This window comes from Monodelphis domestica, chromosome 3 (assembly GCF_027887165.1).
Source record: "Monodelphis domestica isolate mMonDom1 chromosome 3, mMonDom1.pri, whole genome shotgun sequence".
Classification (NCBI taxonomy): Eukaryota; Metazoa; Chordata; class Mammalia; order Didelphimorphia; family Didelphidae; genus Monodelphis; species Monodelphis domestica.
In genome coordinates, this window is record NC_077229.1 from 386,407,826 (window position 1) to 386,430,856 (window position 23,031).

General features: G+C 33.5%; 1 protein-coding gene across 1 annotated transcript in view; it reads right to left on the bottom strand.

Annotated features, from left to right (window-relative positions):
• The window catches only part of ADCY2 (adenylate cyclase 2), a 580,155-nt gene that overhangs the window by 374,449 nt on the left and 182,675 nt on the right, over positions 1 to 23,031 (bottom strand). Inside the window, 1 exon segment of the mRNA XM_001363655.5 lies at positions 18,072 to 18,233. Within this exon segment, the coding sequence (XP_001363692.2) occupies positions 18,072 to 18,233 (162 nt within the window).

Sequence of the window (23,031 nt, forward strand, 5' to 3'; positions counted from 1 at the left end):
AAAAGCACATCATTTATATTTAGTATAATATTCCATTATAATCATATTTCAACATTTTAAGCCATTTCCAAATGGTTAATTATTCCCTTAGTTTCCATTTCTTTTTACCATAAAAAGAGCAGCTATATATATATCTTCATACAGCATTTCTAAATTTTTAAATCCTTCCTCCTATAAAGTTAAAGTCTCCTCTGTTGCATCCTACCATTTTATCCTTGGTCTACTCTGCTTCTGGAGTTATATAAACATATTTTCCTCTTTCAGGTGACAGCTGCTCAATATTTGAAAATAGCTGCTATATTTCTTTAGTTTCAAATAACATACTTTTTTTCCAATATTACTCCTGTGGCTTCCTTACCCTTCACCTGTCAATTGGCACCCGATTGAATACAAATGAAGTATAATTTGGCTAATACTATTATCTTCTTTGTTCTCAACTCTAACTATTGATTTAACCCAAGCTTTTCTGGTGCCTCATTACACTATTGAATCACATTCTTACAGAGATAGCATAGTTGATAGAATACTGAACCAGAAGTCATGTGACCTGGCATTTCTTAAGTGTATGACTTTGTGACAATTAGTTATTCTCTCACTTTCAGGTCCCACATCTGCAAACTGAGAGGTCTGGGATAAACTTTCTTTAAGATTGTTGTTTGTGCTTCATTTTTAAAGAACACTAATGACATCTCAGGGTGGTATTTTGACTTTCATGTGAAGCTGACTGAAGTGAGGCAGAGTTGCACAAATTCATTAGCCTTACTCTCTCTTTTATAGTGACTGGAGCTCAGTGGCAAGATAAACGTCAAGATGACTAGTGATAGTCTAGATGCAACAAATGACTTTGGCATCTTCAGTGGCTGCCCAAATTCTAAGAACTTCATAGTGTCAGTTTCAGTAATGTTCAGGACCATTGAAATAGATTTTTCTCATATATCCATTCTACTGTGGGAAGTCTTCACATGCTGGGTATAGACACTGCTCTAACTCATCAAAGGGTCCGTGGTCTGTTGGTCAACTTTAGTCTGGTTTAGCCCAGCTGCTGGGATGGTTATAACTTCTTGGTCCCACAGGTGAGACCTGGGTGACAGGTAGACATGAAAGGTAGAGGAGAAGCCTCAAAAAGGGTTCAGTCTGCCCTTACCCCAGAGGTCCTGTTTCTCCCCAAACAGGTCATAAGCCCCTTCTATAAGGCATCCTTTTGGATATTGGACTAATAATTCAATCAGTGTGGGAATCTTTGGGTGAGAAATTTCCTTTACCAGGACGTATTAGAATCTTCTCTGCATGGCCTATGTAGGGAATAAGTATCTTGCTTCTGGTCATACATTCAGTATGTAGCATAGTTAAGACTTAAACTTGAGCCATCTGAATTGTAAGGAAAATTCTTTATCCAGGGCACCATTCAGTCTTCCAAAGGCCTCTAAATTCAAAAATTCTAATGTTCCTGAGAATTTTACACAAGCTTACAGTGATGTGATACATTTTTCATAAAATTTTAAAGCTAGAAGTAACTACTAAAATGAAGAGAAAAACATTTTTATCTGTCTCCTGAGAATTTTAAAATATCAGTTTATGTCAGCACTTATAATAGTCTTTTCTTTATGATTTTTTAATGTTTCAACATATCAAAACAACATACCAGAAATTGCCATAAGCATCACATATTGTTTTCCAGTTATTTTTCTTTCATATGTCATCTCTTTTGATTTGGAGTCTCAAAAATCATGGTTATAATTCTTCCCTCTTTTTTATTCTTTAATAAATTTGTGGTTTCATTGGTCAAAGGAAATTTCAACATGGAAACTTGGCCAATGCAAATCAGCAACTGTGTTGTGACAAGAATTTTAGAAAGTAATCTCAGGCATTGAGACCTTAAATAATTTGTCCATCTTCCCATAGCTGATATAGTCCACAAGCAAGATTTGAACTCACATCTTCCTAACTCCATGATTTATCTCCTAAACATTCTACCATATTGCTTCTGTCTTGTGATATTGGGAAGTAAAAACTTCCAGTTCATCTTTAAGACATAAACTTTGCCTTGAGTTCCCATGAGAAAAAGGTCATTTATTGGATTAAAAAGATGTCTTAAAGCTTTAAGTCTGTCATGTTATGTTCATGAGATCAACATTTCTTTGTTAATTTCTTTCTATTGACACAGAGTTTAGGAAAGACATTATTTTTATCTTATACCAGAGACTAAATCATGGGTGCATATTTTCTAAAAAAGTGTTTTCCATTTCACATCTATTCCTAACTTCATAAAAATATGCTAATGGAACAAAAGTATATAAATATGCAGAGATCTATGTTGTATGTTGAGTATCATCCCCCCAAAATAAACTGCAAAAAGAAGGGTATAAACATTCATATAGTATTCATAATGTGCCACACACTGTGTATGTTCTATTGCAAATTTTGTCTCATTTGATCCTCACAATCACTTAGGGAGGTGGATATAATGCTAGCCCTGTTACATGAATGAGTGAAATGAGAGGAGAGGTTACATGAATTACTCAGGGTCACACAGCTAATGTCTGAGACCAAATTTAAATTCAGCTATTCCTGCCTCGAGCCCCAACCATCTATTTATTGTGCCAATATCTGCCACTTCCAAAATTTTAGCAAATTGAGCAGGGGAAAAACCAGCAAATTTATAAATGGTATTCCAGTTTATGATTTCATTCTCAATTATAGATAGAATTTTGTGCACCTTGATTAGAACATTAACAAATGGAAATGCATTTCCATTAACATGCTTTTATTTCACAAGTCTTTTTCATGGATCGTCTCCAAAGGATATTTTTAGAAGACGGTTTCATGCATGCCATGAAAACATAGCTAACTTTCCAACTTCTCAGCCACCTCAAACAAACAAAAGTACCTTGGTGATGACTTACTACCTAGTATTAGATATATAAGAAGCTTAGATAACTTACAAGCACCTTATTTTCCCTCATGAAAGGATAAAGGGAAAACTTTTGAAAAGCAAAAAGATCCACAGTTCTTTCCTTATTTGTAGGGTGGGGGTTGATTCAGACTAAAAAGGGGAAAAAAGTCTAAATAAACTCATGTAAATTATGAGGATTAGGGCACAATTTCTATCAAAGACGATTGCATTTGACATCCAAATAAGCAAATGACTAAGCTAGTATAAATATTTAGTATTAAAATTCTCAATTGCTTGAGAAAGCTTTAGTCCTTCTTCCTTTCCTCATCTTTTCTCGCCAACTTGGATTTCTTGGTTTCTTGCAAACAACATGAACCATTCCCATCACCCCAAAATAAGAGAGACAGAAAAATGCTGTTAAAAAGTCAGTAAAAAAAAAAGACTAGTTATTAAGTGGTCACTTCCTTGAAAAGTAATGAATGAATGTAAGTATTTTAATTCAGATTCCTTTCCAGTTCTAAATTCTGGCTGAGTACGTTTCATCAGAAAGCCTCTAGCCTCTTTGCAGATGACATGATGGTCTACTTAAAGAATCCTAGAGATTCAACCAAAAAGCTAATCGAAATAATCAACAACTTTAGCAAAGTTGCAGGATACAGAATAAACCCACATAAGTCATCAGCATTTCTATATAATTCCAACACAGCTCAGCAGCAAGAACTAGAAAGAGAAATCCCATTCAAAATTACCTTAGACAAAATAAAATACTTAGGAATCTATCTCCCGAGACAAACACAGGATCTATATGAACACAACTACAAAATACTTTCCACACAACTAAAACTAGACTTGAACAATTGGAAGAACATTAACTGCTCATGGGTAGGATGAGCCAATATAATAAAAATGACCATCCTACCCAAACTCATCTATCTATTTAGTGCCATACCCATGGAACTTCCAAAATTTTTTTTTTACTGATTTAGAAAAACCCATAACAAAGTTCATTTGGAAGAACAAAAGATCAAGGATATCCAGGGAAATAATGAAAAAAAAATACAAAGGAAGGGGGTCTTGCAGTCCCAGATCTCAGACTATATTATAAAGCAGAGGTCATCAAAACAATTTGGTACTGGCTAAGAGACAGAAAGTAGGATCAGTGGAATAGCCTGGGGGCAAGCGAACTCAGCAAGACAGTATACGATAAACCCAAAGATCCCAGCTTTTGGGACAAAAATCCACTATTTCATAAAAACTGCTGGGAAAATTGGAGGACAGTGTGGGAAAGATTAGGTTTAGATCAACACCTCACACCCTACACCAAGATAAATTCAAAATGGGTGAATGACTTGAACATAAAGAAGGAAACTATAAGAAAATTAGGCGAACACAGAATAGTATACATGTCAGAACTTTGGGAAGGGAAAGACTTCAAAACCAAGCAAGAATTAGAAAGAGTTACAAAATGCAAAATGAATAATCTGGATTACATCAAATTAAAAAGTTTTTGTACAAATAAAACCAATGTAACCAAAATCAGAAGGGTAGCAACAAATTGGGAAACAATCTTCATAAAAACCTCTGACAAAGGTTTAATTACTCAAATTTATAAAGAACTAAATCAATTGTACAAAAAATCAAGCCATTCTTCAATTGACAAATGGGCAAGGGACATGAACAGGCAGTTCTCAGCCAAAGAAATCAAAACTATTAATAAGCACATGAAAAAGTGCTCTACATCTCTTATAATCAGAGAGATGCAAATCAAAACAACTCTGAGGTATCACCTCACACCTAGCAGATTGGCTAACATGACAGCTATGGAAAGTAATGAATGCTGGAGTGGATGTGGCAAAGTGGGGACACAATTCATTGCTGGTGGAGTTGTGAATTGATCCAACCATTCTGGAGGGCAACTTGGAACTATGCCCAAAGGGTGATAAAAGAATGTCTGCCCTTTGATCCAGCTATAGCACTGCTGGGTTTGTACCCCAAAGAGATAATAAGGAAAAAGACTTGTACAAGAATATTCATAGCTGCACTCTTTGTGGTGGCCTAAAATTGGAAAACGAGGGGATGCCTGTCAATTGGTGAATGGCTGAACAAACTGTGGTATATGTTGGTGATGGAATACTATTGTGCTAAAAGGAATAATAAAGTAGAGGAATTCCATGGAGACTGGAACAACCTGCAGGAAGTGATGCAGAGAGAAAGGAGCAGAACCAAAAAAAACATTGTACACAGAGACTGATACATTGTGGTACAATCAAAGGTGATGGACTTCTCCATTAGTGTCAATGCAATGTCCCTGAACAATCTGCAGGGATCTAAAAAATACTATCCACAAGCAGAGGATAAACTGTGGGAGTAAAAACACCGATGAAAAGCAACTGCTTGACTACAGGGGTTGAGGGGATATGACTGAGGATAGACTCTAAATGAACACTATAATGCAAATTCCAACAACAGGGAAATGGGTTTGAGTCAAGAACACATGTGATAACCAGTGGAATCGTGCGTCGGCTATGGGAGAGGGAGAGGTGGTGGAAGGGGGGGAGGGGAGGAAAAGAAAATGATCTTTGTTTCCAGTGAATAATGTATGGAAATGACCAAATAAAATAATGTTTAAAATTAAAAAAAAAAAAAGAAAGCCTCTAGCTAGAATACAGACAGTTAAGAGTATCAATCAACCTTTTCTCTGGCACAGATCCTTGGAAGTATTCTAGAGAATATTAAGCAGTGTCCTTTGAGCTATGAACTTCATGGAGTATGGGGGCCTGAACTTCCCAGCCAGTTACAAATTATGGAGATAGGGATCAAATGTGTGACTTCGTTGGCACTTAAAACTCTACAGGTGTCCCTCACCAAGAGGACATGCACTCCCTCTATCATTGCCGGTTGTAACCTTCTCTTTAATGTATTGTGTTAGAGAGATGCCTGGAGCACTAATATGTTAAATGATTTTACCACAGAAAAATAGTATATGTCAGAGTCAGGACCAGAATGCGGTCCTTCCTAGATTGTGGATAATTCTTTATTATTACACGTGGTCTTTCTCAACAAGTATATACATTTAAATGTTTTATATATTAAATGGTGGCTGTATGCTTTGGATTACGCAGAGGCACTTGGGGTTTGATAGAAATCAAATGAGAAAAATGGGTAACTGCATGAATTCCTATGGTGACAATGGAGATGTTGCAGCCAATTAAATCAAAATCATCCTTTATAACAATACATCAGCATGTGAATGAGGAACATCCTTACACCTCAGGATCAAAGCCATGTCGGATCTTTGATTCTAAGACACCCTTTTAGCCATTTTGAAGGATCATATCAAAACATACATTAGGAATAAATAATCAGAATGAATATCTGATTATTTGAGTATTAAAAAAACTGCCTTCTTAAATTAGAATTCAGGTGCAGATCTAGGTCATTCATTAACAATCAGAGCAGATTTTCAGTCTACTCTGTTTTTTCCTCTGGAGTAACTCACAAGTCTTTTTACTTCTCTGCAGCGTATCTGAATTTTCTCTATGGAATGTTCTAATATTGGACATACATTTTTTGACAACTCCGTTAAATGGAACTTATGAAATCTCAAGTTATCCTTGAATATTTTAAATATAGAAGTGCTTGGATACAAGGCTCACTGTCATTGAAACAGATGAGCAGCCCTCTTCTTTAATTAAAAAAGGTGGAGTTTCTCCCTTTCCCTCATAATGTATGTTAATGCATCTGTACTGTACCCCAGGCCCCAGAGAGGCCATGCAATTGCAAAGTCTTCTTTATACTGGCTTATGAGTATGCCAATTTATCTTGAGTGGAAGGGATATTTTGAGGAGCAGTGAAAAATGAAATTGGAAATGCAAAGGGACCCAATATCCTAGAAGAGCTTACAAATTAGAACTGAGTAGTTTAGACTAGATTTGATTTAAAACAGGAGGCCATGATATAATTTTCTTAAATTAGAAGTGACATTATTGAAGCAAACCTTTAGTCTTAAAAGAGTCCTTACATTAAGTGACTCACCACAATTTTGTGAAATTATAAATCTGAATCTATGTGTTTAAAATTTGTTTAAATCAAGGTAGATATGAATGGCAATACTTGTTAGTTGGACTTTTGTTTCATACTTTAGTAGAAACAGAAAAGTACTGAGAATCCAATATGCCATATGAAGCTAGTTTAATAATTACCATTATATCTTCTGTCCAATATATAGACTTCCTTTTTAACCAAAGGTAATTATAACATTTTGATCCTGATTTTTTCTCCTCCTCCCATTTTGTTTATCTCTTAATGGTAATGACTGATAAGTTTTATAACACTAATCAAACTGTTCCTCAACATCACAGAATCTCTTCCTTCATTTAGTGATTCATAATTCACTTTAAGTTACTTCCAAATTTTTCATTAACTTGAAGTGAATACTGAAATCCTAATGATACCTATATCTATCTGACATATTGCTGAAAAATCATAAAACTCAGTTTTCTCTAAGCATGGCATTTATTTATGGTTCTATCATATTTATAAACAGGTGATGTGTACTACATAAAAATATTCTGAAACAAATTTACCCACATTTATATATGAATGATTAAATAGTCAATAGGTAGAGGGGTGCTTATTTTCTGAGAAAAATAATTTCTTGAGGACATGAAAATGTAAGCAGATATCAAGCCATGAATAATAGCTATAATTATGTCAACTTTAGTGTATGTATATTATATATATATATATATATACATATATATATATATATATGTATCATTAAGAAGAAGGGAGTGAGCCCTTACAAGTGTGGCTCCAGGACAGGGGTTACATGTATACATGCATATAGATAAATATACATATACCCACATATAAATATATATATATATATACACTCACATATATATGTATATTATATATTGGTATATATAATACAAAACTGAAAATCCATAAAAGTGAAATGGGAGCTTTTTTCTAGATAAGTTATAAATGTTTTAAAATATTTTGAGGAGTGATGAAAATTCTAAATCAGTGTGAAAATCAAACTAAATGTGTTTTGCATATTTCCTACAAGAAACAACTTCAAAAGTATATTTTATAGTCTCTTTATCTTAAATTACAAACACTTAAAATAATATCATATCAGGGTTCTTCCTATAACGAAATCCATTTTTAGAAAAAAAACAACATTTTTCTAAGTAAGCAAAGATTAGGCAGAACATATACTAGCTTCTACTCAAAGGTATTGGGGAAAAATATATTTATGTCTTTTATTTTAAGAACTCTGAAGAAAGTAGTAAGAGATTTAGAAAGACAAAACTAAAATCAACTTAATTTCAGCAAAACAGCAATCAATAAAGAGGCTATTAAAAACTAGTTTCCTGGTGGAAGAAATTTCTGAAGTAGAGTCAAGTATGTGTTTTAGACCTTTCTTATCCCTACAACCCCATAGAATGGCTTTCCTTACCCTGGCATAAGCAGCAGGGAAGAAGGAATACCAAAGCTGAGGCATAAGCAGGCTGATGACAGCAGAGACATGGCATTGGAAAGGTACTCCTAAAAAAAAATCAAAATAATCTTAGCCATTTGACTGGACAATGCCCAAGTGCAATTTAACATGACTAATACTTAGTCTTACAAAAAAAGAAAATAGTGTGCTCCAGCAAGGCTTAGATATTATCCTTTAGATACTGAATAATGTTTAAATCATCCTATTACTTTATTTTGTCAGTCTACCTGTCCCTGGGCTGATTTATATTGTGCCTCAGGTACATTCTTAAACATTGTTTTTTTTTCTAAGGAATGACATTTTTGAGCTATATCTACAAATATGACTATAATTAACAACTTTCCTCAAAACACCAATGTGAGAGTAACGAGGCCATCAATATGAGAATGAATTTCAACTGCTGAGAAGTCAGTTTCTTTGGAATTGAAGCTATGCAAAGTACAAGTTATAGTAAAGAATAGGAAGCAGTAGAGATTGCAAGCTCCATGTCCTTAGTTGAGCAATGCCTCTAATCCCTATGCTAGATTATATCATGAGATCTAGAAAAAAGAGAACTCAAAATGACAAATAATAGCAGTTGGAGAAGCTAGAACATTTACAAAAGGGATAAGGATCAGATGTCATTTAATTATTATAGAGAACTCCTGATTGAGAAAACTCATTCTTTTGCTAACAGAGGTGCCTAGAGCAATGAGAAATTGTTACTTGCTCAGGATCAAAGGGTATGTTACAGAGGAAGGACTTGAATGAATATCTTTCTAGCTTTGAGGCCAGCTTTCTATCAAAAAGCAGTAACTATGCTGTCTCTGAAAAATAAAAGAAAATAGAATTGGAATAGTAAGTTATCAGACTATACTAAGTTTAATAACTTATAGATAAACTGCTAGAATAACAAAGTAGAATGTATGAATGGCTTTTAAAAATATGCCTTTATAAAGCTTATCTTCAGATATAGTTTATATTTTTGAAACCCTTACCTTCTGTTTTAGAACCAATACTTTGTTGGTTCAGAGACAGAAGAGTAGTAGTAAGGGCTAGTCAATGGGTTAGGGCTAGGGGGTTAAGTGGCTTGACCAGGGCCACACATTTAGAAAGTGCCTGAGCCCAGATTTGATCCTAACATCTTCCATCTCCAGGCTTGGCTCTCCATCCAATGCGAAACTTAGCTGCCTCCTTCAGATATACTTAAAAACAAAATTATTACATTGGGCATTTAACTTAGACTCCAAATTTCACAAAATTAAGATGATTTTTATAACTTGACTCCAGTCTAAGCCTAATGCCCTTCCAAAGGCTTATGAATATTTATAAAGTTCCTAACCTTATTCTTAAAATCCTGGTGGCAATTTTCCTTAGTTGTTTGTTAAGATTAACCCATCTATATCATAACAAATGTCATATATAATCAGAGAAATTAAAGGGAATTCTAAATTTATCTTTCATCAGTTCTAAAATTAAAATCCAGGCAGGCTACTAACACAGAGAAGCTAAGCTAATTTCATTTCTAAAAGCTTTTGATTGCCTAAGGATAGTAGTGGTGTATGATGATAGACATCTAAGTTTTCAAGCAAATACTGTAAACCTAAGTGATTGCATGTGGAAATAATTCAGAAATCTAAGTTGAAAAAAAGAAACTAAAAAATAAAAACTGAAATTTGAAAATCAAATTAGACCTAGCCCCAAAATAGTACAGAAGTGATTTTCTATGGGAATAAATTACTAGTGAGCTAATCAGAATTTGATACAGCAGCAGGGAAAGGTAATTTCTTTGCATTCTCCAAAACTCAGTCAAACAGAAGAGCATAACAAAAGAAATTTATTTCAGGCTAATGTACTCAGAGTCTCCTGTAGAATTTTGTAAAAACGAGTTCATTTCTACATAAATAAAAATAACAAATCTACAACACCAAAATCATAGGTGAACACTTGGCAAAAAGGAAAGGAAATTGAGTTGACATTTCAAACTGCTCTCAAAACAGAAACATGAAAAATCACTTTAAATATATAAAGCCTTAATGTTTTAAGTCAAGGAGATAATGGATAAGAATAGGTGAAAGAACTAAAATTACTTATTGGTGAGTTCTATATAAATTAGTATAGAGACTAAGATCTAATATAATTTTCATTCCTCTGGAATATTATGATAGATATTTTAAAAATACATCTGGTATGGAGTCAAGATGGAATAATTAAGGCAGCAGCTCAGTGCTTCAACATTCTCTCCCAAACAACTTTAAAAATATGCCTCAAATAAAATTCTGGAATAGTATAACCTCAGAGGGGGAAATAAATGAAAACTAGAATATACTCAACAAGAATTCTGGGAAAAAGCTAAAAATGATTTTCATAATCAGATAAGAGTAATAGGGGAAATTTTGGAATGTAAATGAGACTAAAACAAGAAATTTATTAAAAGACAATCAAAAGACATCAGGTAAGTGGCATGAACTGATACAAAGTGACATTCACCAGAAGAACATTTACAGAGTGACAATATCATAAAAATATCAACAGTGAAATACATAGCAATTCTGTTTACTATAATGATCTAAGACATCTGCAAAGGATTCATGATGGAAAATGCTATCTACCTCCAGAAAAAGAACTAATGGACTATAAGTACAGATTTAATCATATTTTTTCTTTGCTTTTCTTGCTTCATTTTTGGGAGATTACCTTACTAATGTTACATTTTCTGTATCACTTTTCCATGATTGTGGAGTGGTAAAAGGAAGGAGAGAATTTTGAATTGAAAATTTTAAAAAATGAAAGTAAAAGAAAACAACACAAATTCTGCATCATTCGCTCAATCTTTCCAAATCATAATGTTGAATTTGGCCCAAAATGCACCTGACCTAAAACAAGCATTCCCTATTTGATAACTGTTTTTGTTCTAAATTGCCATCATATACTTAACAGTTTTATTGTAGGGATTGACAAAGAAAAAAATAATTCATTACCAAGAGGCCAACCTAATGGCATCAATTCTCAGAAAACAGACAGTCCATTGCTGAGTCTGTGTACTCAAAGATTTTCCACCATCACAGAATTTGGCAAGGGGACAAAGAAGGATGAGTAAAGTATAGGGAGATTGTTAAGTTTATGTCAGGTTTTGAAGGGTCAAAAGTAAAATTTAACATTGAATCAGAGTTATAGGTATTGAAATATGAAATAAGGGGGAAAAAAGCTATTAGGGGACTTGAGCCAATGGCAGAAATAAGACATTCATCCATCCAAACATCTAAAAATAAAAGAGAATTTTCTGGGAAGGGTGAAATATAACATACGCAGCATTTAGGAAACTAGAGTCAGAGTCATGACTTTGCTCTCTTTCATTTGGTAAGTCAATGTAGAATTTCCATGTCTATGGCAGTTGTACCACAATGGTAAAATTAAAAAAAAAATGAGTATTAAGACATGTATGCATATTTTAAGAAAAGACATAAAAATCAAGCCTAAAATACCAACACTAGTAAATTTGCCTTTAATTCCTGGGAAAATTCAAGGATATAATATTGGAGAAATGCTTAGTGAACATCCAGAAAATTAATCAGTCATTCCTTAGTGTTATGATGATTTCATAAAGGACAATTTCTGCCAAATTACCTTTATTTCCATTTTTTGGACAAGATGCTAAGCTTTTAGATCAGGGGAATTCTAGAGACAAAGTTAACATAGATTTTTGCATTCGGTTAAGTACTTCATTCTTATAAAAAAGATGTATAGTAGACAGTCAGCAATGATACAATTGGTTCAATTTGGGATTGGTTAAATAACCAGACTCAGACAATCTTGGCTAAATGTTCAATGTCAATTTGAAAGATAGTACCTAGTACAATGTAACAAGAACATGTACAGCTTGACTCTGTGCTATTCAATATTTCTTTCGATGGCTTACGTAAAAGTAAAAGAGGATTATATATCTAGAATTGAAAGGGATATCAGAGATCAAAAACACCAATCACATCATTTTAAAAATAAGGAAACTGAGGCAGAAAACACCTAAATAACTTACTCTGTGTTACATAATATGTGTCTGAAGCAGGATTAGATTCCTCCTTTCCAGAATCTGAGCCCAGGGCTCTATCCAAAGTGTTATCTATAGGGAATTCTCATTTAATCCTGAATTTATAGTTGACATAATGTTTATAAAGATGACTAACATATTGGATGACAAAGTCAGGTTCCAAAAAGATCTTGAAAGGGAATGGATAGGATTAAAAAAAGAAATTTTGGAGAAATAAATATAAAGTCTTTCACTAGAGTTAAAAAAATAAACAAAGGTAGTAGAGGATTGATTAGATAAGTTATCTGACAACTAGCTATTTTTAAATAAAATTAATTGGAATAATTAATTAATTAATAGTGGCTGAAAATTAATGCAATTTTGTATTTCATTAAGAGGACAGCATATAGGAATAATGTATGGTATCACTACCATACTTATTCCTTGTCAAATGTGGTTATAGAAGTATGTCAGTTTGGTTTAGTTTATAACTTATTGGGTGAATCTATAACTTTGAATTGCCTACATGTTCCTAATCCAATACTGAGGATGTGGAGTTTTTCTGGGAGCTTTGTATGAACCATTCTTTCTCTCTGAGATAGGAACCACAATTTTCTTTTCCTTTTCCCATTAATTTGCTGATTTTGGATTAGAAAAAGCCTTTTGAAAGTAATAGCTATTCTGTAATGTAAAATTTGTAAAAAACAATACCACTCTTTAAGTTCTATCACCACATATTTGGAAAAATAAAAGAATGTTCATTTCTTGATCATTTGTAAAAATGTATCACATGAAATTTTCAAATGACTGGATAATGCTTACATTTCTTCTAGTAAAGAGAAAGCTACTCAGTAACTTTGTCAATAGGATTGTAGTTGATTTGCTGAAGATTTCAGAAATTAAACAGAGGAGAGAGTTGAAAGGAAGGGTGCCATTCCATTCAATCCAATTAGCAACAGAGGGCCCAGAATAAATCAGTTAAAACTGAAAACTACATATAAATAAGTCTGCAAACAATTTAAGAGCATGATCCCTTAAAGAAAAACTTTTTTGATTTACTGAGTGAATCAGGTACACTAATAGGCTTATATATAAACATAAGTAATTCCAGTCATAAGCTCAGTCAAATATAGAAAAAACTCTACTTGGCACTGATTACATAGATATTTTAAAGCTGATCTCAATATGTCAGATTGGTTTTGAAAGTGAAAAAAAACTATATGGATGGAAGAAGGTGTATTTGGAACACATTAAAACTAAACTATATCTGGTTTCTGCTTATATAATGATCAAGAGTCATAGTGGTACTTCTTATATATTAGATACTAGAGTTTGGTCCTCTATTTATATACTATCTTACAGTTGAATGCAAAGCAACCTTATTTCTATATGTTAATTTGTTTTTTATGCATTTGTGTTTTTAAATTTACCAAATTTACCAAAATGAAATATTTGTTTTTCTGAATATATTTTAATTAAAATTTTTCAAAATTCTCAGCAAGTGAAATGTCAAATATTACGATCACAAAAACAATCCTGTTCAGGGTTTGAGTGCCTGTAGATTTTAACCAACTAATAGCTAAAATATTTGAAGACATTTTATACTTCTGTTCCAGAATTCTTCTTTTCCCAACTCTCTTACTATAAGAATTTTATAAATTGCTACTAAAAGTAAACACTATTCTGCAAATTTGCATTTTATTTTCCACTCATTTGTAGGTAGCAGAAGAAAGAATGTTTCTTTTAAAGGTAGTTAGACTAAAGAGTCAAATAAATTTTTTAACAAGATACTACTTTCTCAAACTCTTTTTTTTCTCTGGCCAAACTATGGAAGAAGATGATATATAGTATGTAAAAAGAATGTCAATTTTTGGCTTCTCTGGGGCTAAGTTACAAAATTATTATGCATTATTGAAATTGTTTGTGTATATAAAGTAAAAAAAAATGTTATACTTAGTGAAACACAAAGCCATAAAACCGATATTTGAGTTTTAATATTAATGCCCATTCTAACTATTTTTTAACTATCCTTTAGGGATGGAATAGAAAAGCAGTTTTGTCAGAAGACAATATCTTTTTAATCCACTCCTTAGTATCTGTGAATAGGGCAACGTATATTTTAATGGAAAGATAGTTACAGCAAACAATTTAGTTTTGATGTAAGAAGAATGATTCTTTTAGTGGCTACCTCTCAACTCTGGCAGAGATATATTTATTTTTCCTTAAAGCGCCATTTTCATGAGATCTTATAATCATAGAATGAATAGCAGGTATTAGGTTGGCCATATCCATTCTCAATTCTTTAGTGTGTTACAGACCCTTATTGCCTATAGAGTCAAATATAAAATTATTTCTTGGACTTTTTAAAAGTCTTCATAACCTGTTTCTGTCTTTCCTGTCTTCTTAGACCTTACTTGCCTAAGGTACCCTGCAGTCCAATGACTCTGGTCTCCCTGCTGTTCCTTAAACGCAACCAATGCCCAACCATTGGCATTTTCACTAGTTATCCATTTTTAGCAAAATCTTGCTCTTCATTTCCACCTTCAGTTTTTCTTGACTTCCTTCAATATCAGAGAAAATTTCATCTTCTTCAAGAAACCTTTCCTTTTCCTCTTTAATCTTAGTGCCTTTGCTTTGAAGTTATTTTAAATTTATTTTTATATATCACATTTGTACTGTTGTTTATATTTTGTCTCCCCAATCAGCTAGTGAAATATTTGAGCATGGGGACTGCTTTTCTCTTTCTTTGTATCATCAAAGCTATGACCTTTACCTGGCATATGATAAGATACTTAGTGACTGCAAGTTGGGTAACTAATAGAAATTCCTCCCATCCCAAACTATCATTTTGAAGCATTTACATATATTCTCCAACTGCTTCTGCCCAAAGATACCTCATTGTGGAGAGGAGTACTCCCTGTCCTCCTTGTTTCCTGAGTCAGAGAAACTGATGATGTAGGGTGTCAGACAGTATAATTTGTGGCAACTGGCAGGCTTCTAAGAAGCCATTTTCAATAAGACAAGATGCAACTCTGATGAAAGGGGAAACTAAAGGAAGAAAAGGGTACCAGGGACATCATGCTTGCCATCAGGAGAGCACACTCAGATATATGGGCTTGTACTGTTGGCCCTGTCTACCTTGTCTTTTTGTGTGTGTTTCCTTTCTTTAGCCTGGACCTTGTGAACATTGAAAAATGTCAAGGACAGCTTTTATTGAAGCAATTGTAGAAGCAATTGTAAGATCAGACTTTCAATAGAACAAGCATCATCCCTGCAGAGGAATGTACCTGAAATGAAGGTCTCACATGGTTCCTGACAGGATAATGTCAGTATAAAAGTGTAATGGAAAATTCCTTTGTAGACAATGTATTCCAATGAGGCTTAAGTTTGAGCTCCCAACTAATTATACTAGTGGTGATAAGTTACTCAGTTCTGTTCTAATCATTCTTTTATTTTTGAAGTCATAAAATGCTCATTTCTCAATGGGAATAAATAGCCTGCACCATATATGATTCATAGCTCTACCTTGTATTCACTTTAAAAAAATCCTCCCCTCTCTGGGGAAAACTTTAGACTTCAATCTGTTAATTTATGTCTTAAGTTTTATTCTTTATCATTTACTTATTGATTCTCTTAGCAAGTAATTGGTTTTGTCTGTAAATAGGGAATTGCATTTTAACAGGTTACATGTTTAAAAAATCTAGCTTATCTTGACTCCAGGAATTTCATTGACCTTATAGAATACACATGAACATGAGAGATTTTTGACCTAGGATTTTTATGCCACCATGCTATCCTTAAAGAACATCTGGTTTGCTGTTCAAAAGTCTATGCTGCTATCTTGCATCTAGACTCAAATAATGGGCACTTCTAAGTCTCATGAGAGGAGGGTCATTGCTAGATGTTGTGCCCTGTGCCTCAACATAGTTGCCAATCATTTTGTACTCCATCCTATCATGGCATCTATCCTATCTTATGTTCCCTACTCTTTTTCTATCTTTTGTTCCCTACTCCTCCAAACCTATAAAAAAGGAACTATCCTTCTGCTTCAGGTCTTTGGCCTGAATGGAGGTAAACAACTGACTCATTTATGGACATATAGCATGTAACTGCTAATACATGTTATCTTGCTGGGAGATCTGCCTCAGTTCTCCTTTTTGTTAAATTCTATTGCTAAGTAGTAGCTTTTCTTGGTAATCCAAAGTTGGGATGGAATGAAGTACTAGGGAATCTAATTGTCCTATTGACAACTAAGAAAATCAACAAGCAATAAATTCAGTACAAAATTGCATCACATATCTTGATACATAACTAGTAGAGGTGAACACTCTGGGACCCTGCACGTCCCAACAATGATTGGTGTGTTGACTCTAACCTCCAAGTTAGAAACTTAAGATTGGTAAAAGAGGAAGTTTGCAGGTGAGATGAGTGAAGCAAATAAGGATTTTCTTTCTTTTGTATCTTATAAAAACATTTTATAATATCTTAGAATTATAGAAACAATTTTGGAAAGGATTGTAGAGCTGATCTAATAACACAAACTTCATGTTTCACAAATTTCTTCTATAACATTCCTATCCAGACTTCATGAATATCCCCCTTTTTACAGAACTCATTAACTTTCAAGGACATCCCTTCATGGATGATCTTAGTTCTTATTTGGATCTCCTTATATCAAGCTAAAGTTAGCTATCGTGTAATTTTCAGGAATTCTGAGATCTGTAGTTTAACTTTCATAGATCTAATTACATCTATTCAATACCATATTCACTTGAATAAGATTCTTTCAGGACCTAAACAATGAGCCAAGTTACTCTATGATTGCAATGACCAAAGATCAGTTTATATTTTCCATGAGGGACTTATTACTCTTATTATGATTTTCATAAATCACCACATCATACTATATGCTGATGCTTGTGTTATTCAATGATATTATAGCAAAAGGAAATGCCATTTTAATAAGAAAAAAAGACTCTTAGGAACAACTCTAAATCATTTATACTCTTTATTGTTGATGCAAATATCTGTGAATAAGCTATTTATTTTCCTAATGATACAGAACACTTTGCTTCTGAATCCTTTATTTTTTTTAAACAGGAAAGATGTTTGCATTAGTAAATCTTAGGTAACTAAAATTCTGAAATCCTCCAAGGCACTGTCTCATGAAATATAGTGATTAGTAATGCTTTGAGAGTGTGTGCCTTTGTGGGGGGTGGGGATTAAGATTCCTCTGGGTGAATGTGTGTATATATGCAGATTTGGGGATGGATTTACTAATAAGCAAAATTTCATATTAAATCTAACAGTTAAATTTTAATTTAGAATGAGAACACTATTTTTAAAACTATTAGAACTAAGCTATAATTCGGTAGTCAGGGAAATAGATTTTCAGCATTTAGTTTTCATGCTAGCTTTAATCCATCCCAGTGTTACTAATTGCTAAGTGGAAGTTGATACTTCACATGTGATGTGGATCTACCTATGTATTAAGTGTTAGACACAATAATAGGGGAGCTGTAAGCTACATAAAGTTGAATTCAATAGAAGAATGAAAACAAAAACAGAATCATATACGCAAACAAAAGTTGTCATACATCTTTCACTGTTGTCACCAGGAAATTCCATGTATAATCAATGGTTCATTCAATCAGTGAACCTACCTGCCATACCAAGTGCTCCTTTACTCCTACCGTAGTGGACAGACAGACACTCAGCACAATGGTATGAGATGAAGAGGTCAGAACACTGGCAATTATGGCATCTCTCATGTTGAAGGGCAGCATAGTGTATACCACAAAGATGATGAATAAAAAAAATGATACCTGTGAAGAGGAAAAAAAGAATAGTCAATGACTAAATGGAGTCAAAATCTAGAGGGATTTTCTACATTTGGATACCTAAGACCATGTAAAATTTTGTGCCCATTCAAAATTCAGCATTATTCTCCCAAGAAATGCATGAAATACAATTATTTCAAGTGATCAGTCATAATAGCTCTACTTTTTGGGAGAAAAACAATGGTTTGTGAAGCTCTTATGTTTCAGAATCAGTGAAGCCTGTTAGATTTATTTTTCAAATACTTAATTATTACATAGAACCAAATAAAGACGATAAATATAAAAAAATATGGTCTGTTTTTGAAGTTTGACAGCTTTTTTCAAACAAAATGCTTAGAATTCTACCTAGTCATTTAATTAATATTGAGAGGGAATGGAAGGATTGTTAACTATCCACACAATTTTATTTTAAAACACTTACAAGCATTGGTAAGAATTCTTTATTTGCAATGGAAAAGCCACAGCTTAATTATTCATATCTTGACATTTCCCAAAGGCAACATAGTTCCTTTGATTAACATGTGACCAGGGTAATCATAAATAGATTCATCTAATTAATTGACTGTTCAAGATTCATTTTAATTAATGAATCTTCCATGTAAAACATATGTGCATGGTCACTTATTATCTAAATTTAAGTTCACAAATTGCAGACAGAAATCTTGCTATTATCCAAATCATTTGCATGTATATCACTAATCACAAAAATCTGAAGGCATCTTGAACTCTTCAAAAATATCAATTGATCCAAATTTTAAATCCTAAACCTAAATTGATGGGGATCTATCTTCCTAAATCAAAGCCTCATAATAAATTAAGGATTCAAGAAGGAAAATCAATATGTTTTGTTTATCAGTATCAATAGATGGCCTACCTACTACTTCAATGGTAACCAAAGCCATTTTGGGTGAATTTGCTCATGTTTGATAAAGTATGCTGAAACAAAATTGTTTCTATGTAGATAATTTAATTCCTTAAAATTATTATCCTCACTAAAGGAAACTCCTCTCTCTACTCCCATAATAACATCATGTCTTGATTTTTTAGAAGTATTCTTTATATGGCCATTCCTTACCCAAGGCAATTTTAGCATCTTTTTCCTATCATCAGTAATTCATAGGTTATCAGCTAAAGAATAAAATGACAGGTATAAAAATAATGAATAAATATTGCATTCTTTGCTGACATTTGGGTAAAATGGACTGGTTGATATAGAAGATGTTGAAGGGAGTTCTGATAGTATAATGGTAGGAAGAATAATGTAGGATTGAGGATGGAGAAAGTTCTCCTTGAAGGAGCCTTCTACCCCTTATTAATAGGGTTAGAGAATCATAGAAACTTTATGAAGGAGATATTTTAAGTGAGTCTAAAAGAATGAGTAGGAATTCAATTTCTTTTTTTAAACCCTTACCTTCCATCTTAGACTCAATATTAAGTATTGGTTCAAGGCAGAAAATCTGTAATAGGTAGGCAATGGGAATTAAGTGATTTGCATGGTCACAAAGATAGGGAGTGTCTAAACCCAGAATTGATCTTAACACCTTCCTGGCCCTCAATCCACTGATCCACCTGTGTGCTTAGGAATTCAATTTCTAATGACCAGACTATTTGATGGGTTTGTTTACTGATTATAGATCAGTGTGATAAATATTGCAGGAGAAAATGTTTAAACAGTCATAAGTTTTGCTCTCATGGAGCTTACAGTATAGTAGGAGAATAAGATATAAATTGGAGTAATTAAAACATAAATGTATTAAGAAATGATACACATATACTAATACTAGACTTGAGCAATTGGAAAAACATTAACTGCTCATGGGTAGGATGAGACAATATAATAAAAATGAACATCCTACCCAAACTTATTTATCTATTTAGTGCAATAACCATTGAACTTCCAATTTTTTTTTACTGATTTAGAAAAAACCATAACAAAGTTCATTTGGAAGAACAAAGGATCAAGGATATCCAGGGAAATAATGAAAAAAATACAAAGGAAGGTGGCCTTGCAGTCCCAGATCTCAAACTATATTATAAAGCAGCGTTCATCAAAACAATTTGGTACTGGCTAAGAGACAGAAAGGAGGATCAGTGGAATAGGCTTGGGGTAAGTGACCTCAGCAAGACAGTATATGACAAACCCAAAGAGCCCAGATTCTGGGACAAAAACCCTCTATTTGATAAAAACTGCTGGGAAAACTGGAAGACAGTGTGGGAGAGACTAGGAATTGATCAACACCTCACACCCTACACCAAGATAAACTCAGAATGGGAGAATGACTTTAACATAAAGAAGGAAACTAAAAGTAAATTAGGTGAACACAGAAGAGTATACAAATCAGACCTTTGGGAAGGGAAAGACTTTAAAACCAAGCAAGACATAGAAAGAGTCACAAAATGTAAAATAAACAATCTTGATTACATCATATTAAAAAAGTTTTTGTACAAACAAAACCAACGAAACCAAAATGAGAAGGGAAGTGCTGACAAAGGTCTAATTACTCAAATTTATAAAGAGCTATATCAATTGTACCAAAAATCAAGCCATTCTCCAATTGATAAATGGGCAAGGGACATGAACAGGCAGTTTTCAGCCAAAGGAATCAAAACTATTAATAAGCACATGAAAAAGTGCTCTAAATCTCTGATAATCAGAGAGATGCAAATCAAAACAACTCTGAGGTATCACCTCACATCTAGCTGATTGGCTAACATGACAGTGAAGGAAAGTAATGAATGCTGGAGGAGATGTGGCAAAGTTGGGACATTAATTCATTGCTGATGGAGATGTGAATTGATCCAACCATTCTGGAAGGCAATTTGGAACTACGACCAAAGAGCGATAAAAGACTGTCTGCCCTTTCATCCAGCCATAGCACTGCTGGGTTTGTACTCCAAAGAGTTAATAGGGAAGAAGACTTATACAAGAATATTCATAGCTGCACTCTTTGTGGTAGCCAAAAACTGGAAAATGAGGGGATTGCCCTTCAATTGGTGAATGGCTGAACAAATTGTGGTATCTGTTGGTGATGGAATACTATTGTGCAAAAAGGAATAACAAAGTGGAGGAATTCAATGGAGACTGGAACAACCTGCAGGAAGTGATGCAGAGCGAAAGGAGCAGAACCAGGAGAACATTGTACACAGAAACTGATACACTGTGGTACAATTGAACATAATGGACTTCTCCATTACTGACATTCTGAACATTCTGCAGGGATCTAGGAGAAAAAACACTATCCACAAGCAGAGGACAAATTGTGGTAGTAAAAACACCAAAGATAAGCAACTGCTTGACTATGGGGGTGGAAGGGACATGAATAAGGAGAGATTAAATGAAAACCATAAAGCAAATACCAACAGCATGAAAATGGGTTCAAATGAAGGACACATGTGATACCCAGTGGAATAGCGTGTCTGCTATGGGAAGGGTTGTTAAGGGGGGGGGGGGAGGAAAAGACAATGATCTTTATTTCCAAGGAATAATGTTTGAAAATGACCAAATAAAATAATGTATAAAAGGAAAAAAAAAATGAAATGATACACATAGGTGAAACTAGTGATATGAGGTCCAAGGGAGAAGGTAGCTAGTAAAAGGAGCAACAAGGCAAATTACTGAGTTTTTTATCTGAGTTTTAAAGGTTGGGTTCGATTTCATTGGAACATTTGAATGAATAGAGGAGTGTTCAATGAATTATGGAATGAAGGAAAAATAGACTAGTTTCAGATTATAAAGGGCACTGAATTTCAGATAAAAAAGTACAAAATTTACTTGGTAGAAAAAAGACATCTGAGGAACATTTCTGTGCAAAGGTAAAACATATTCTATTATGAAAACAAAACAAAACAGAAAACTGAGATGCTGCAGCAGGAAAACAAATGTTCTGGACTCCTTTTACTTTTGTACATTATATCACATAATGGTTATTGACTTATTGTCCTTTTCATAAACTTGCAGATCAGCATCTGCCCCTTTCAAATATTCTGAATTCTATCAAGCTTGGAAATTAAAAAAAAGTCTGGCAACAAAGAACCTTTGAGTGGTGAGTGGTTATGAACTGAACAAGGAAAAATCAGTCTCAAATGAAATATAGCCTACTAGAAAAAACAAAGAAACAAACAAATAGTCATTTTGATTGTCAAGGCTAAGAGTAAAAACTGGTAGCAGCAGTAATGATAACAAGATACTAAAAGAGATTATGAAAGCAGTTAATACATATAGCAAAAAGAAAGCAGTTAGGATTTTATTGTCAAAAGCGGTCTAGACAGAGGCAAGGTATCAGTGTTACTACCATTTCTCCCCTTTAAAAAAACAATAATCAAATATTTATTAAGTACCTAATATGTGTAAAATCCTGAATATTTACTAGCTGTGCAAACTTGGGTAAGCCCTTTAGCTTCCTCATCAGTTAAACAAGGACAATAATTTCATTCTACTTATCTTACATGATTATTATAAGTCTTGAAAAAATTATGTAAGGGTAATTTTTTAAAACTGTAAAACAGTTCTTTAAAAGCTAAACTCATCTACTTCACTGCAAAAAATCTTTCCTAACTCCTCAATTGTAAAGAATTCCCCCACCCAAAAACTGTATTTACTTGTGTGTGTGTGTTCACAAAATTCCCCTATATTTCTCTGTAACATCATTGATAAAATGTAAATTCCTTGAAGGTACACCTATTAAAAAAATTTTTTTGGTATGTCAAGCACTTAGTATGATATCTGGCCTGTAGTGCTTAAATATTTCTTCCTAATTGATTGGTGGATAAAACAAATATCTTA